At 37.4% G+C, this 12,579-nt stretch overlaps 3 protein-coding genes across 3 annotated transcripts; 1 reads left to right on the top strand and 2 right to left on the bottom strand.

Moving 5' to 3' along the window:
- Positions 1 to 1,362: 1,362 nt before the first annotated feature.
- LOC133287922 (serine/threonine-protein kinase-like protein ACR4) lies at positions 1,363 to 2,978 on the bottom strand. The gene has a single exon (XM_061485626.1). The coding sequence runs from the start codon at positions 2,852 to 2,854 to the stop codon at positions 1,853 to 1,855; it is 1,002 nt and encodes a 333-aa protein (XP_061341610.1). The 5' UTR covers positions 2,855 to 2,978; the 3' UTR covers positions 1,363 to 1,852.
- A 1,794-nt stretch (positions 2,979 to 4,772) lies between these two features.
- Positions 4,773 to 7,389, top strand: LOC133287903 (uncharacterized). Its single transcript, XM_061485605.1, has 4 exons — positions 4,773 to 4,949; positions 5,384 to 5,878; positions 6,506 to 6,750; positions 6,906 to 7,389. The coding sequence occupies exons 2-4, from the start codon at positions 5,430 to 5,432 to the stop codon at positions 7,139 to 7,141; spliced, it is 930 nt and encodes a 309-aa protein (XP_061341589.1). The 5' UTR covers positions 4,773 to 4,949; positions 5,384 to 5,429; the 3' UTR covers positions 7,142 to 7,389.
- Positions 7,390 to 8,331: 942 nt separating this feature from the next.
- On the bottom strand, positions 8,332 to 12,220 carry LOC133287910 (receptor-like protein kinase HSL1). The gene is made up of 2 exons (XM_061485612.1): positions 9,586 to 12,220; positions 8,332 to 9,203 (listed from the first exon to the last, which is right to left on the bottom strand). The coding sequence occupies exons 1-2, from the start codon at positions 12,176 to 12,178 to the stop codon at positions 8,812 to 8,814; spliced, it is 2,985 nt and encodes a 994-aa protein (XP_061341596.1). The 5' UTR covers positions 12,179 to 12,220; the 3' UTR covers positions 8,332 to 8,811.
- Positions 12,221 to 12,579: the final 359 nt, after the last annotated feature.

Genomic DNA, 12,579 nt, shown 5'->3' with positions numbered 1-12,579 from the left:
AAAAAAAGAGAATCTGAAAGCGGAAGAACAAACATCAATCATACAGTCTGATGCTCTTTCCGTAAGAACCTATTATGCTTGTTTTAAGGAAGTCCAATATTAGCATTAGCAAAACTCTAACGGCGGCGGTAGAGTGCGAGTGGCGGCGGGGGGAAGAGTGCGGTGGCTCGACCACGGTGATGGGCAGCTGCAACGGAGATGGGTAGAGAGTATAGTGAGAGAGAAGGGTAGAGAGAGAAGGGGAAAGAGGACTATTTAAGCATTAAATCAGGACCGTAGGATGAGATAACCAATCTAACGGCGAGATTGACGGGTAGTATCATTGCTAGTAACCCTAGTTGGTTATTAGAAAATCCTACCCCATATATATAATATATTATAAGATAGTTCCATCGGTTTGTTGTTTCGCAACAAATTTGATTGGGGCAAATTTCGAGATCAAGAATTTAAACTCCTCCTAAAGATGATACTGGAAAGGATCGAATACTATCATCCTCACCTGTTCAGTTTTCTTGTGTCAACTGAGCTATCATTATTTAGTATGATTCATGTTCTATTTATGCCATTAAATTTGAGGAGTCGCTCGCAGCATTGTATTCTTCCAAGACCTTTCCCTTTCAAACTCTTCTATTGGATCATATATTTATTTATGGGAAAATGTGTGTCTTTTTAAATGACACAAATCTAAGTCTTTTTAAAAGAGAGATAGATATAAAGAGATGTGGATCTCACTAAAAAAAATAAAGATGTAGATCTCACCACTTTATATCTATATTTCTCTTAAAAGGACTTAAATTTATATCATTTAAAAAAATACACGCTTTTTCCTTTATCGATATATTACTCTCGGTGTCTAATTATGGGTAATTCTTAACATTTAAGAATGAATAAAAATTTAGCATGTATATATAAAAATATATTGTATTTTAATCCTAATAAACTGTCTTATCGAGACTACTAAAGATTTGTTTTATGTTAATAGTTGTATAACACAACTAAGCAAATAAAATGTAATAGCTTCGAAAATAAATAAATGACTTTTAATATAATTCATCTTTTATATAAATAAATCATTAAGACGTTTTATAAAACTAAAAAAATGATCAATTATTAATAGTTCAGGATAAAAAAAGTATTCGAAAGCAAACAAGATGACAAATATATTAATAACATTCGCTTTCAATAAATTTGTAATTAACAATTATAAAGTTATTCTAATACTTGAAATTATGTAAATGCTGCGAGAAAAGATAAAATTAGATATGGATATTGAACTAGTTTAACATTTTTAAAATAAAATGATATTGTCATTGGGGTCTTAAAATCTGAAATTTTGTATGATTACATAATTACAAGCCAGAAAATAAATTTATATATCACACATTAGAAGCTGATGGAAATTAAGAGTGGAGAGCGAGAGAGGTCCCTTTCATCACCAGAAGTACTCCTTACGCCACACGGAACAAGAGATTTAATATTCACCGTCCTAAGTAAGGACAACGGCACCTTCCGACCTTCTTATTTCAACATTCCCCATCAAATGATTCTCTAGCTTTTCAACCTGTCACAAGTTAGGGATAAGGCCCCACCTTCATGAAATTCTTACAATTTTCGTACCAATCACCGGCATCCTATGAATCTCAAACTAACTAACCGAATTTATTGCACTTCATCCCTCTTCCCTTTTATCAATGTTGGTACTTATCATATGACAAGACTAGAGTTTTTTCAGACCAGAGATCCGTGCCATCTTTTTTCCATTTCTTAGCAATCGGTCTACATCCATTTTGTACAAAATTGGAGGCAATTGCAACATTAATTTTGACTACATCATATGGGGTAACCCAACGGATCAGAGGCACACTTGCGTCTCTAAGTTGTTCAAAATGGTTACTACTTGAGCCACACAAGGCCTACATTTCCTTGAATTACCAACACAAGCTGAAGCAACTTTGGCTAATCTAATCAGAGGCTTCATGTCAGAAGGAATCACAAGCCTAGGATCCAAAAGTTCACTATAACTCATTTCCTTTATCAAAGGCAATGCCCACTTTGACAACAACCCTCCCTCACATCCTCTTCCACTTAAAAGCTCCAATAGGACCACCCCTAACCCATAGATATCACTTTCCTTGGTAGCTCCACCCCCTCTTTCATTCCAATACTCATCATCTACATAACCTACTAGCCCTCTTTTTTCTAATGGTGCCAAAAAGTTAAGGCCATAATCAGAAATCCTAGCACAGAAGTTGACATCAATAAGAATATTAGAGGACTTAACACACCCATGTACAATGTTTGGTGCTACCACTTCATGCAGGTATTGAAGCCCTCTAGCTACTCCAGCTGCAATCCTGAACCTCTTGTTCCAATCCAAAAGTGAAACCCCATCTGGGTTTTGATGCAAGTAAAATTGTAGGCTTGCCATGCGCACAAACTCCATTAGTATAACTCTTTCACCCGGTGCTTCTGAGAATCCTATAATTGGAACTACGTTTGGGTGATGAGCTAAAGAGAGCCATTTTAACACGGATGAGAACCCAAATCCTGCATTGCTCAACACAAGAACTGGATGAATCCGCTTGACAGCTACAAGTTCTACTTGCTCAAGTGTCCCTGCATACACAGTTCCTAAGCGACCCTGACCAACGATTCTCCTATGATTGAAGCCATCAGTAGCAGCATCAATTTCCATCAACGGGTATGCACGAGCACAAAGCTTTACAGGAAGTGTTTCCTCTGACTTAACCGGTTTCTTCTTGCAAGCAAGAAAGAGTATAACACCGAGAACGATGAGAGATATGGATAGAGTGACCATGACCAAATCATAAGCAATATTTTCGGCTTGGTTCATTTTTAATTGTGATATTTTCACTTTGGCTTTGTTCAAACACAGTTAGCTTTTGCTAGATACGGGTTAATTGGTGGTCAAGATGGGAATAGAGGAAAAGGAAGCAGGTGGGAAAACGGTAGGATTGGATGGTATATTTCGAAGAGATATGTGGAAACTAGCTTAAATACTTGCGACTCAGTTGGTGAGGTATCAAACAGTTGGAAGATAAGCTGAGAAAAAAGAGGGCTTATGTTTGACAAAAAGGGGTGGATTGGTGAGATTTAGTTGTGGTGGTTCGTCGTTGGCACCCCAGCCAATGTTTTTATACGAGTATGTGTCAAAATGACATGCTGTACTGAAGACTTCGAATATCCATTTGTAGTTTGACACATGACCAATGCTTTTATGTATCACATTCACATTAAAAATATATGTATTCATATGTATATAGAGTCTTAAATGGAGACTCCTGTAATATTTTGGTTCCGGAGATTCTGCAATTTAAAGTAATCCGAGGAAGCCTTGGTTTATTAAATAATAATTGAGTCATTGATCTGTTCTTATTTTTTGTTTGGTGCATCCAATCCATAATTTACTCGTTTGTCATGAAGTGGGATGAGAGCATGATCGTAATTTAAATTATAGATATATATACTAATCTAAATGTTCTGAATTCATCAGGTGCAAAGCATTTGGTTACAACAGCCTAATATTCTTTTAGCTAACAAATTCTTAGTGTGTGTGTGTGTGTGTGTGTCTGTGTCTGTAAAGTTGGTGGGACACTCCATCGTACTAGATTATGCAGTACTTTTAGATTAGACTATTCTGCCAAAAATTGCAGATTACCCATAAATTTCTTTCTCCTCCTTTTTTTTTTTTTTTTTTAATTTTGTCTTGGAGCGCATATTATTTATGACATTTTGTGTATAGACTTCATTATTGGGCTTGAAAGCAGGAAGAGTCGGTAGATGTAAATCCAAAACCTTTGTCTAATTAGAGACAACTTTACCACATACATATTCTTTGAAGAGATCTTATGAACAGGCAACTATTAATGTTTCTAAATTATAGTTGCATGTTCATATTTTCATTAATTGTTTTTAGTTATAATTTCTTAAACTTTCCTTGATTAATTTTTTTATTAGAATCAACTTTAAATTGATATTTTTATTTTCTGATATTTAATTGAGAATTTTTAAATTAAAAGTATTTGGTAAAAAATTTAAATACTAAATAGACAATGAGGAACATCCTAACTCTCTTTTGAATTCAATAATTGAAACTAGAAACAATAACAATATGAGGACTCGACTCATGCATCATTGAAACTAATAATAACAATAACAACAATAAGTGGATTCCCTTTTCTAAATGCTCTTTTGTTATCGTTTTGAATTGATGGAATTGAACAGAGAACATCTGCAAATGACATTCACAAATCACAACATGCAATGCGCTGGAATAAGGAATGACTACAAAAATGCATGAGAAATTAGTATGAGCCCACATTTGGGCCCTTGGACTGTTCACGGTCATTCTGGGGACTTGGCTCCTAGCTCTGAGAAGGCCCATCAATTAATAGTATAAGATATAATAAAAAATTCATGCTTCTTCCGCTTGTTATTTTTGTGATCAGACGACAACGGATTTGATTTGATTGTTGAATTTGGTGGAACTTCGATCATAACTATAAAAAATAAAAAAAAATATAATCATTGAATTAATATTTAAATTTTAGTTGAAATTCTTTTGATTAATTACGTGTAATTGTATTGTTTATAATTTTAAATAATTTTTATATTTATTTAAATTAATTATGTGTATCTCTAATTCCTCTATTATCAATTTAAATATTATTTTAATTTATATTTTTATATATCAGTTAAATTTAAAAATAACCATAGCACATGATAATTCGTTTAAAGCCCATTGTTCTGTAATCTTTTTATTAGGGTTCAGGTCAGTGCCGTTGTTGGTCCATGAACACTGTGTAAGCTTCGAAACTCTGATCGGAGGCGTACCCAATTTCCTCAACTTGTTAAGCTACTAATTAGCGCATGCAAGTTTTCAACTTGACGAGTGAAGATCAAAACTTGCTCAACTCAAATAACTGCTGGTTGGTTTAACCCTTCAATAATTCACGTCCTTTCTTTGGTTGCTAGATTTCCAAGAATGTTTGTATGTTTTGTGACTTTTTCTGGTTTTTCTTCTTCTATTCTAACCTGCTAGGTGTTAAAGGTCTGTTTAAAAGAAAATTAGTGATTTTGTGCTAGAAACATATTATAGTGTGGTCATAGCGTGAAACCAAGAAAAGTTCTTAAAATTAATGCTAACCTTGTTAATTCAGGGAATCAGGTTATGTCAAGTTTTCATCATTCTGTTTTACTTTCATCAGCTTTATGCTGAAATTTTCTGTATGTGTTTTAGGACTGAATGGAATGCAGAAGTGTATGTAGTTAATGTTTTCTTGAATTTTGACTTGAAGACTATACTTCAACAACACACTTCATATATGTCATTGGTTTCTTTTCTCCCTTTTTTGGCTTGCAGATAATTGTTCTTTTAAACTGGGGTGAAAGATTTGAAGACTTCTGAGATGTTGGCCAGTTGTCCTGCAAAAAGGATTTCATTTAAACGATCAATCAGTAATGGTGATCTGGTTATTGTTTATGAAAGGCATGACAGCATGAAGGCTGTAACGGTGTCTGAGGGTTCAGTCCTGCAGAATCGTTTTGGTGTTTTTAAACATTCAGACTGGATAGGGAAGCCGTTTGGGTCTAAAGTATTCAGTAGTAAGGGTGGTTTTATATACTTGTTAGCTCCCACACCAGAATTATGGACTCTAGTATTAAGCCACAGGACTCAGATTCTCTATATTGCGGATATTAGCTTTATTATCATGTACTTGGAGATTGTTCCTGGTTGCTTGATTCTTGAATCTGGAACTGGAAGTGGATCTTTAACTACTTCACTTGCAAGGGCTGTTGCTCCGACTGGGCATGTCTATACATTTGATTTCCATGAACAAAGGGCTGGATCAGCTAGGTAACAAACCAGGGAGATGATATTGAGGTTCTCCCTTTAGATATTATATTTGACATAATATGATGTTTTGTTTATATATATGTAGCTTTCACTTGTGTTGTGTCTTCTGGTTTATTTTTATGGATTCATTTTTGATACATTGTTAATGTAGAACTTCTTTGCTCTGTCATCCAATCATGTATTGCCAAATCATAAAAGAAGTTTGACTATCACAATCATTGTGGAGGAAGTCCAACTCTTCAAATGATGTTCTAACACATCATTAGATGATAGTGTAAAGAACTTTACAGTTTTCACTGACAGTGGATCTCTTAAATCTTGGTTATTAGCTTTGCATTGCAGTTTTATGCTATGAAATTGTAATCTCTATATTTGGTGAACAAATATTTCAATATTCAAATTGTCAGTTCTTTGTTCTGTACTGGTTGATTTACTAGTACTTTGCTAGTTTCTTGGGTAAGGGCTCACCAAACAGGATTTAGCTTTCTTGGATTTATGAAAGAAAAAAGGATTTGGAAACATGTTAATAATTGCACACTGTGCATCACTTTTTTTTTTTGCATGGGTTATGCTGAATGTTGAATCATTCCTATATCATATATTCACTTGATTTTTTCATCTTTGTAGGGATGATTTTGAGAGGACAGGCCTAACCAGCTTAATCAGTGTGGGAGTTAGGGACATCCAGGGTGAGGGATTTCCTGATGAATTTATGGGCTTGGCAGACTCTGTATTCTTGGATCTGCCTCAACCTTGGCTTGCCATTCCATCAGCTGCAAAAATGTTAAAACAAGATGGCACATTATGCTCGTTCTCTCCATGTGTTGAACAAGTACAACGATCATGTGAAACACTTCGAACCTGCTTCACAGGTACTTTTGTGCTTTCCCTCTTTCTGTTCTAAACTATATTTTCAAATTTTCATGATCTTTGTGTGCCATTTCTTTCTCTTTCAAGTTATCTGTGCAACTTGAAGTAACTTGTATTACTGACTGAACTCCTTTGTGAATTTTTGCTTATGTAAAAGATATAAGGACATTTGAGGTACTCTTACGCACATATGAAGTTCGGGAAGGGAAAATGGAAAGCTTTAATGAGGATGGCAATGGTTCTAATGGTTCTCTTCCTTGCAAGAGGAGGCAGTGTTCGGATGGAAGCAATGTACTCAGCAGTCCTATTTCTTCTGTCATGGCTAGACCTTGTGGTGAAGCTCGAGGTCACACGGGCTATTTGACATTTGCAAGACTTAATTGTCTCTCATGAAGGCTGCTATAATGTCCATCTTTTTTTGTAGCAGAGAAAAAGCTTTGTATTTTTGTATCTCCTTTCAGTTTGAGCCTCGTACAACAAATTGTTTTTGTTCGTTGTAGTCATTAGGTTTTGAAAGGAATTTTTTATGTAATACGTGCTTGGTTACAAATACGCTTTAACATATATAATTTGTATGTTTCATATCTTGCTTCTTGAAGCAGAGTCTGCCTCTTTGGAGAAAAGTATCATTGACAATATTTTATGCTTCTTCATGTTATTTCCACATATTCAAAGGAGGTACTGTTGTTTTGCTTTAACAACCAATTATCTCTTCCATTACATCGAGAATTTTTTGTTCGGACATTGTTTTCTATAGTTCTATGCTGTATTGTGAAAGTCGCAACTAAATACATAAATAAATGTTATCTTTAGGATTATATAGTTATATATGTTTAGTTTATCTTGAACTGAATGAATATATATACGGTCTTTGCAATAATGTTAAATAATTTAATGGTAGTATTGTAAATTAAATTTCACAAAACCTTATTCAATTGGTGTTAATTTTACTAATTTTAATCCGACTGAGCCACCAAGTCACGGAATGGTGAACCATTTATGACCCATGAATTGACTTGGCATTTAGCATTCATTCATTGCCTGCACTTCTTTTATATTCCATACATAAAGCAGTGCTACTGGTAAATTTGAGGAGCCATTAAACGAAAAGTGCCATAAAAACAGTTGTGTGAATTGTCATGCATTTGGCAGCAACTAGAAAGCAGTAAGGGTGAAGCCATCAAACAAAACAATTGCACAAAACCAGCAATAACAGTGTCATATTCCATTGTTGGTTAAGCGCAATAAATTTGTGCAAACAACTTAAATTAAAATGTAGTTCAAAAGTAAAATCTTTCATCAATCTTACAATAATTTCATTATATTTCTTTACCCGATGGAATGGTTGTCATAAAAATAACCACTAGCCAGAATTAGAACTAGCCAAGAATTGACAAAATTCCACAGTTGAATTCAGCAAAAAGCCAAAATGATCAATATCGTATTACCCTAATTATTTTACAAAAGTATCCTTATTCCCCATCATCATTGATCAGAGAGACAGTAGTAGTACTAGTGGGCAACACAAATGGATGGAACCTGCAATTAAACGAGGGGGACCCATGAAGGGAGGACAAAGCCTGCCTAACTACCTTATTAACTCAATTGTTATAGCTGTACCCAGCACATATCTCAGAGCACTGTGAGTGTAGATTTTCATGCCGAAAACAGTCAAAGCATGTAAGCTGGAACATCACGAAGATTGTAAGCATGACTAAGATATAGATTCCCAATCTCGGGAAAACTTTCTATTAAGTGATTTAACTGAAATTAAATTACCACAACGATAATTTTATATTGGAATTTAGAAGCCACTGATTTTACAACTCGGAAAATCATCTGACCGATGCCAGATACGGGTCACAACCTTTTTAACAGTTAGAATATCATTTCTGAATATAAGAGGTATTAAAAATTCCCTACCCCTTTCTGTAGCCAACTTTTGTAAAGCAAACCATGAGTGGAAAACATGGAGGGAAGTTGACTCTGAGTAAAAGAAAATCTTAGAACTGCCCCCTCCCCCTGTTCAGATTCAAACATTCCAACCCGTGCAAGAACTTGAATTAAGCAACACTTCCATGATCTGACCCATCATCATAGTAATAAGGGGACAACTTTCCATCTTTCTTGGCAGGCTTTGTTTGGTTCTCTGTGCCCACCTCTTGTAACATTTTCACGACTCTTCTCATTGCAGGCCGGTTGATTGGAAGAGGACTAGTGCACATGAGACCAATGTTAAGAACCTTGCAAATTTCTTCTTTGAAACAAGAATCAAGCCTGGAGTCAAGCACATGGTCCACGCCTTTCTGATCCAAGGTGGTGCACGTCCACATAACCAAGTCTTTATCCCCAAATTCAGGGTCTATAGGCCGCTTTCCAGTAACCAACTCAAGTATGACAACACCAAAACTATAGATGTCGCTCTTCTCATTCACTCTAAGCGTGTATGCATATTCTGTAGAAGGGAATCATATCAGTTTGGCTCCTCAGAGTATGTATTATTAGACGTGTAAGCTAATAATTATTGCAAAAGAGAATCAAAAGGTGCTAGCAAGAAGAGCTACAACGTCAAGGAAAAGAAACCATTTGTTACGAACAACATTGGTATAATTTATCCTTTACAGATTGTTTAAACATAATTAGACAATGGCAGACCAAGTTCTAACTTCTAAACAAAAAGCTCTAAATTTTTCTCAAATTAATCTATAATAACCAACAAAAGCAGTGATTATGAATTAAGCACAAGTAGTACAATACTAGATGTATCTCTGATTCATCAAAATAAGATTGAAAATTGAAGAAAAATTGGAAATAAATAACATGAATTTTCTGCAAACCTGGTGCGATATACCCACAGGAACCAGCTATGACCGACATGGATTTAGTTACTTTTCCGGTGGATTCCACTACCTTAGCTACTCCAAAATCTGCCACCCTTGCACCAAAGTCCCCATCCAACAAGATGTTATTAGATTTCACATCTCTATGAACAATAGAGGGAACACAGTCGTGATGCAGATAAGAGAGGCCTTCTGCAGCATCAACAACTATCTTATACCTAGTTGGCCAATCCAACAACCCTCCTTTACTGCTATGCAGCAAATCACCAAGACTACCATTTGGCATATACTCATAAACTAATAGTTTGCAGTCCCTAGTGGTGCAGCAACACCATAGCTTGACAATGTTCTTGTGCCTAATTTTGCCCAAAGTTTCAACCTCTGCATCAAAAGCATTGTCTTGAAATCGAGCCTTTTCAATATCTCCACTCTCTATTTCCTTTTTTATCCCTCCCCATATCTTCTTCACTGCAACAGCTTCCCCACTGCTAAGTACAACCTTGTAGACTTTCCCCGATGATCCACTTCCTACCACATTATCTTCATCGAGGCAGTTCAGGATCTCATCTTCACCAAAACCCAGTTTATGAAAAGACATCAATGTCCACTTCGATTTATCAATAGATCTTCTAGCACTCTTCAAATTCCTATACTTGAAGTAGAACCATACCACACCGATGGCAAACACCAAAGTGGCAACTACGAGAATAGTTCGAAGCAACCAAACAAAACCTGCACTCTTTTTCTCACCTTTGACATCACATAGACCTTTCACATCCCCACATAAACCGGGATTTCCCAGAAAACTAGCCATGTACATATCCTTAGCCAAGAGAGGGGGAAGGTCTCCAGAAAGCCGATTATAAGATAAATTGAGCTGATTGAGCTTCAAATTCTGCAACCCCAGGGGGATTTTCCCGGAAAATTGGTTATTGGAAAGATCAAGAAAATTAAGCACCGATAAACTCCCAATTTCATTAGGAATTTTCCCACCAATATTATTATTAGCCAAATTCAACTCGTTGAGTTTCTTCCAGGATTGAATCCCCTTGGGAAGCTCCCCAGTGAGCTTATTGTTATGGAGATCGAGAGTCCCAAGCTGCCCAAGATTCCCAATACTCTCAGGCAGCGAACCATTGAATTTGTTATCACCACCCGAAAATTCCTGAAGATTTTTCAACCATCCAATCTCGTCGGGGATTGCTCCCGAGAAATTGTTCTTCGACACAATCAACAACGATAAATTCCCCGCCCCACCAATGGTACTCGCGATTGAACCTGAAAACGAGTTGTCAACAAGTTCAAGCAAATACACATGGGGAAGCCTCCACATACCCGCCGGAACTTCGCCGGACAACCGGTTGAAACCTAACCTGACACGCGTCAAGCTCCGGCACGCGCCCAAACTCGCCGGAATCTCCCCGGAGAACGAGTTGTATATCATCAGAATCTCCTCCAACGCGCCACGGTCGCACAGAGTCGCCGGAATTCGACCCCAGAACAGGTTGTTAGAAACGTCAAGCCACCTCAACGGAGCATTCTTCCCAAGATTTTCCGGCAACTTGCCGGCGAGTCTGTTCCCGAACAACCTGAGTTCATAGAGGTTAGGCGAGTCAGCTATACTCGCCGGCAACTCGCCTTCGAAAAGATTCTCGTAGAGATTAAGACTCTCCAGCGGCAAGCGGCACAACTCGTCGTGAATAGCTCCACTGAGATGGTTCATGGACATGTCAACAAGCCTCAATGATGTGAGGTTCGACATTCCCCGAGGCAACTCACCGGACAACGAGTTGTTATACAACTCAATCTGTTTTAAACTCGTCATCTGAGTCAGCGAACTCGGAATGGCTCCGCAGAGGTTGTTCAATGCGAGGTCCAAGTCCCTGAGCTTTCTGAGATTCCCAAGCGAGTGAGGGATAACGCCAACGAGATTACACGAGCTGAGCCAGAGGATTTCAAGGTTTGTGAGGTTTCCGAGCTCCGGTGGAATAGGACGGGGGAGAAAAGGGTTATAAGAGAGGTTGAGCATTTTGAGGGTGGTGATGTTGCCGAGAGAAGCTGGTATAGTTTGATCTAGAAGGTTGTAGACAAGAGAGAGAACCTTAAGATTCTGAAATCTGCCAAAGGAATCGGGAATGGGACCGGAGAAATTATTGCCAGTTAAGTCGAGGTATTGGAGGTTGGAGAGGTGGGATAGGGTGTGGGGGAGTGTACCGGTGAGGAGGTTTTGTGAGAGATCAAGGTGTACGAGGGAGGTGCATTGGGAGATTTCTAGAGAGAGAGTGTTGTTGATGGCGTTGTTGTAAAGGATGATAGAGGTGAGGTTGGTGAGATGGCAGAGGATGGAAGTAGAGAATGGGCCAGCGAGGTTGGCGTTGGAGAGGTCTAGTTCGGTGACGGTGGTGTGGGTGGGATCGCATGTGACTCCGGTCCAGCTGCATGGGGTGGGGTCGCGGTTGTTCCATGAAGAGAGGGAAGAGTCTGGATCGTCCAGTGAGAGTTTGAACTGGTACAGATACAAACCCTCTTGGTTCAAACCAAAAACGGTGGCTGATCTGAGAAGGAGCAGAATAAGGAGGATGGAAAGCATTGTGGGGTCTGGTTTTGCAGAACAGAGTGCTGCTCAACTCAACTGATTACTGGGTTTGGCTTCGTTTCTCCTTCTTCGTCATAGCGAAGGCTGGTTTTTTGCTCTGTCTCGTCACAGACTCACAGGGCACTGAGATTTGATGGTTTAAGAAAACTTTATTATCTTCTATAAAGTTTTGTTAATGCTATCATTATTTCATTTTATATTGGTTAAAATACGAAAGTTGAAAGTGTCGATACAATACAAATATACAATACAACGGTGCCGTCTTATAATATTTTTTCTTGTATTGTATTTCCTTTCCTATAGGGGAGTAATTATATAAGACTTTAAGTCCGTTACAGATTAACTTTTAATCAGCTGTAAATAAGGAAACAAAATAATTTTTAAACAATAATTTA

This window comes from Gastrolobium bilobum, unplaced genomic scaffold (genome assembly GCF_033153095.1).
Source record: "Gastrolobium bilobum isolate Gb01-03AN ecotype WA unplaced genomic scaffold, APGP_CSIRO_Gbil_v1 utg12072, whole genome shotgun sequence".
Lineage (NCBI taxonomy): Eukaryota > Viridiplantae > Streptophyta > Magnoliopsida > Fabales > Fabaceae > Gastrolobium > Gastrolobium bilobum.
The sequence above is the reverse complement of the archived record's forward strand: the minus strand, read 5'-3'. Positions and strand labels throughout refer to the sequence as shown.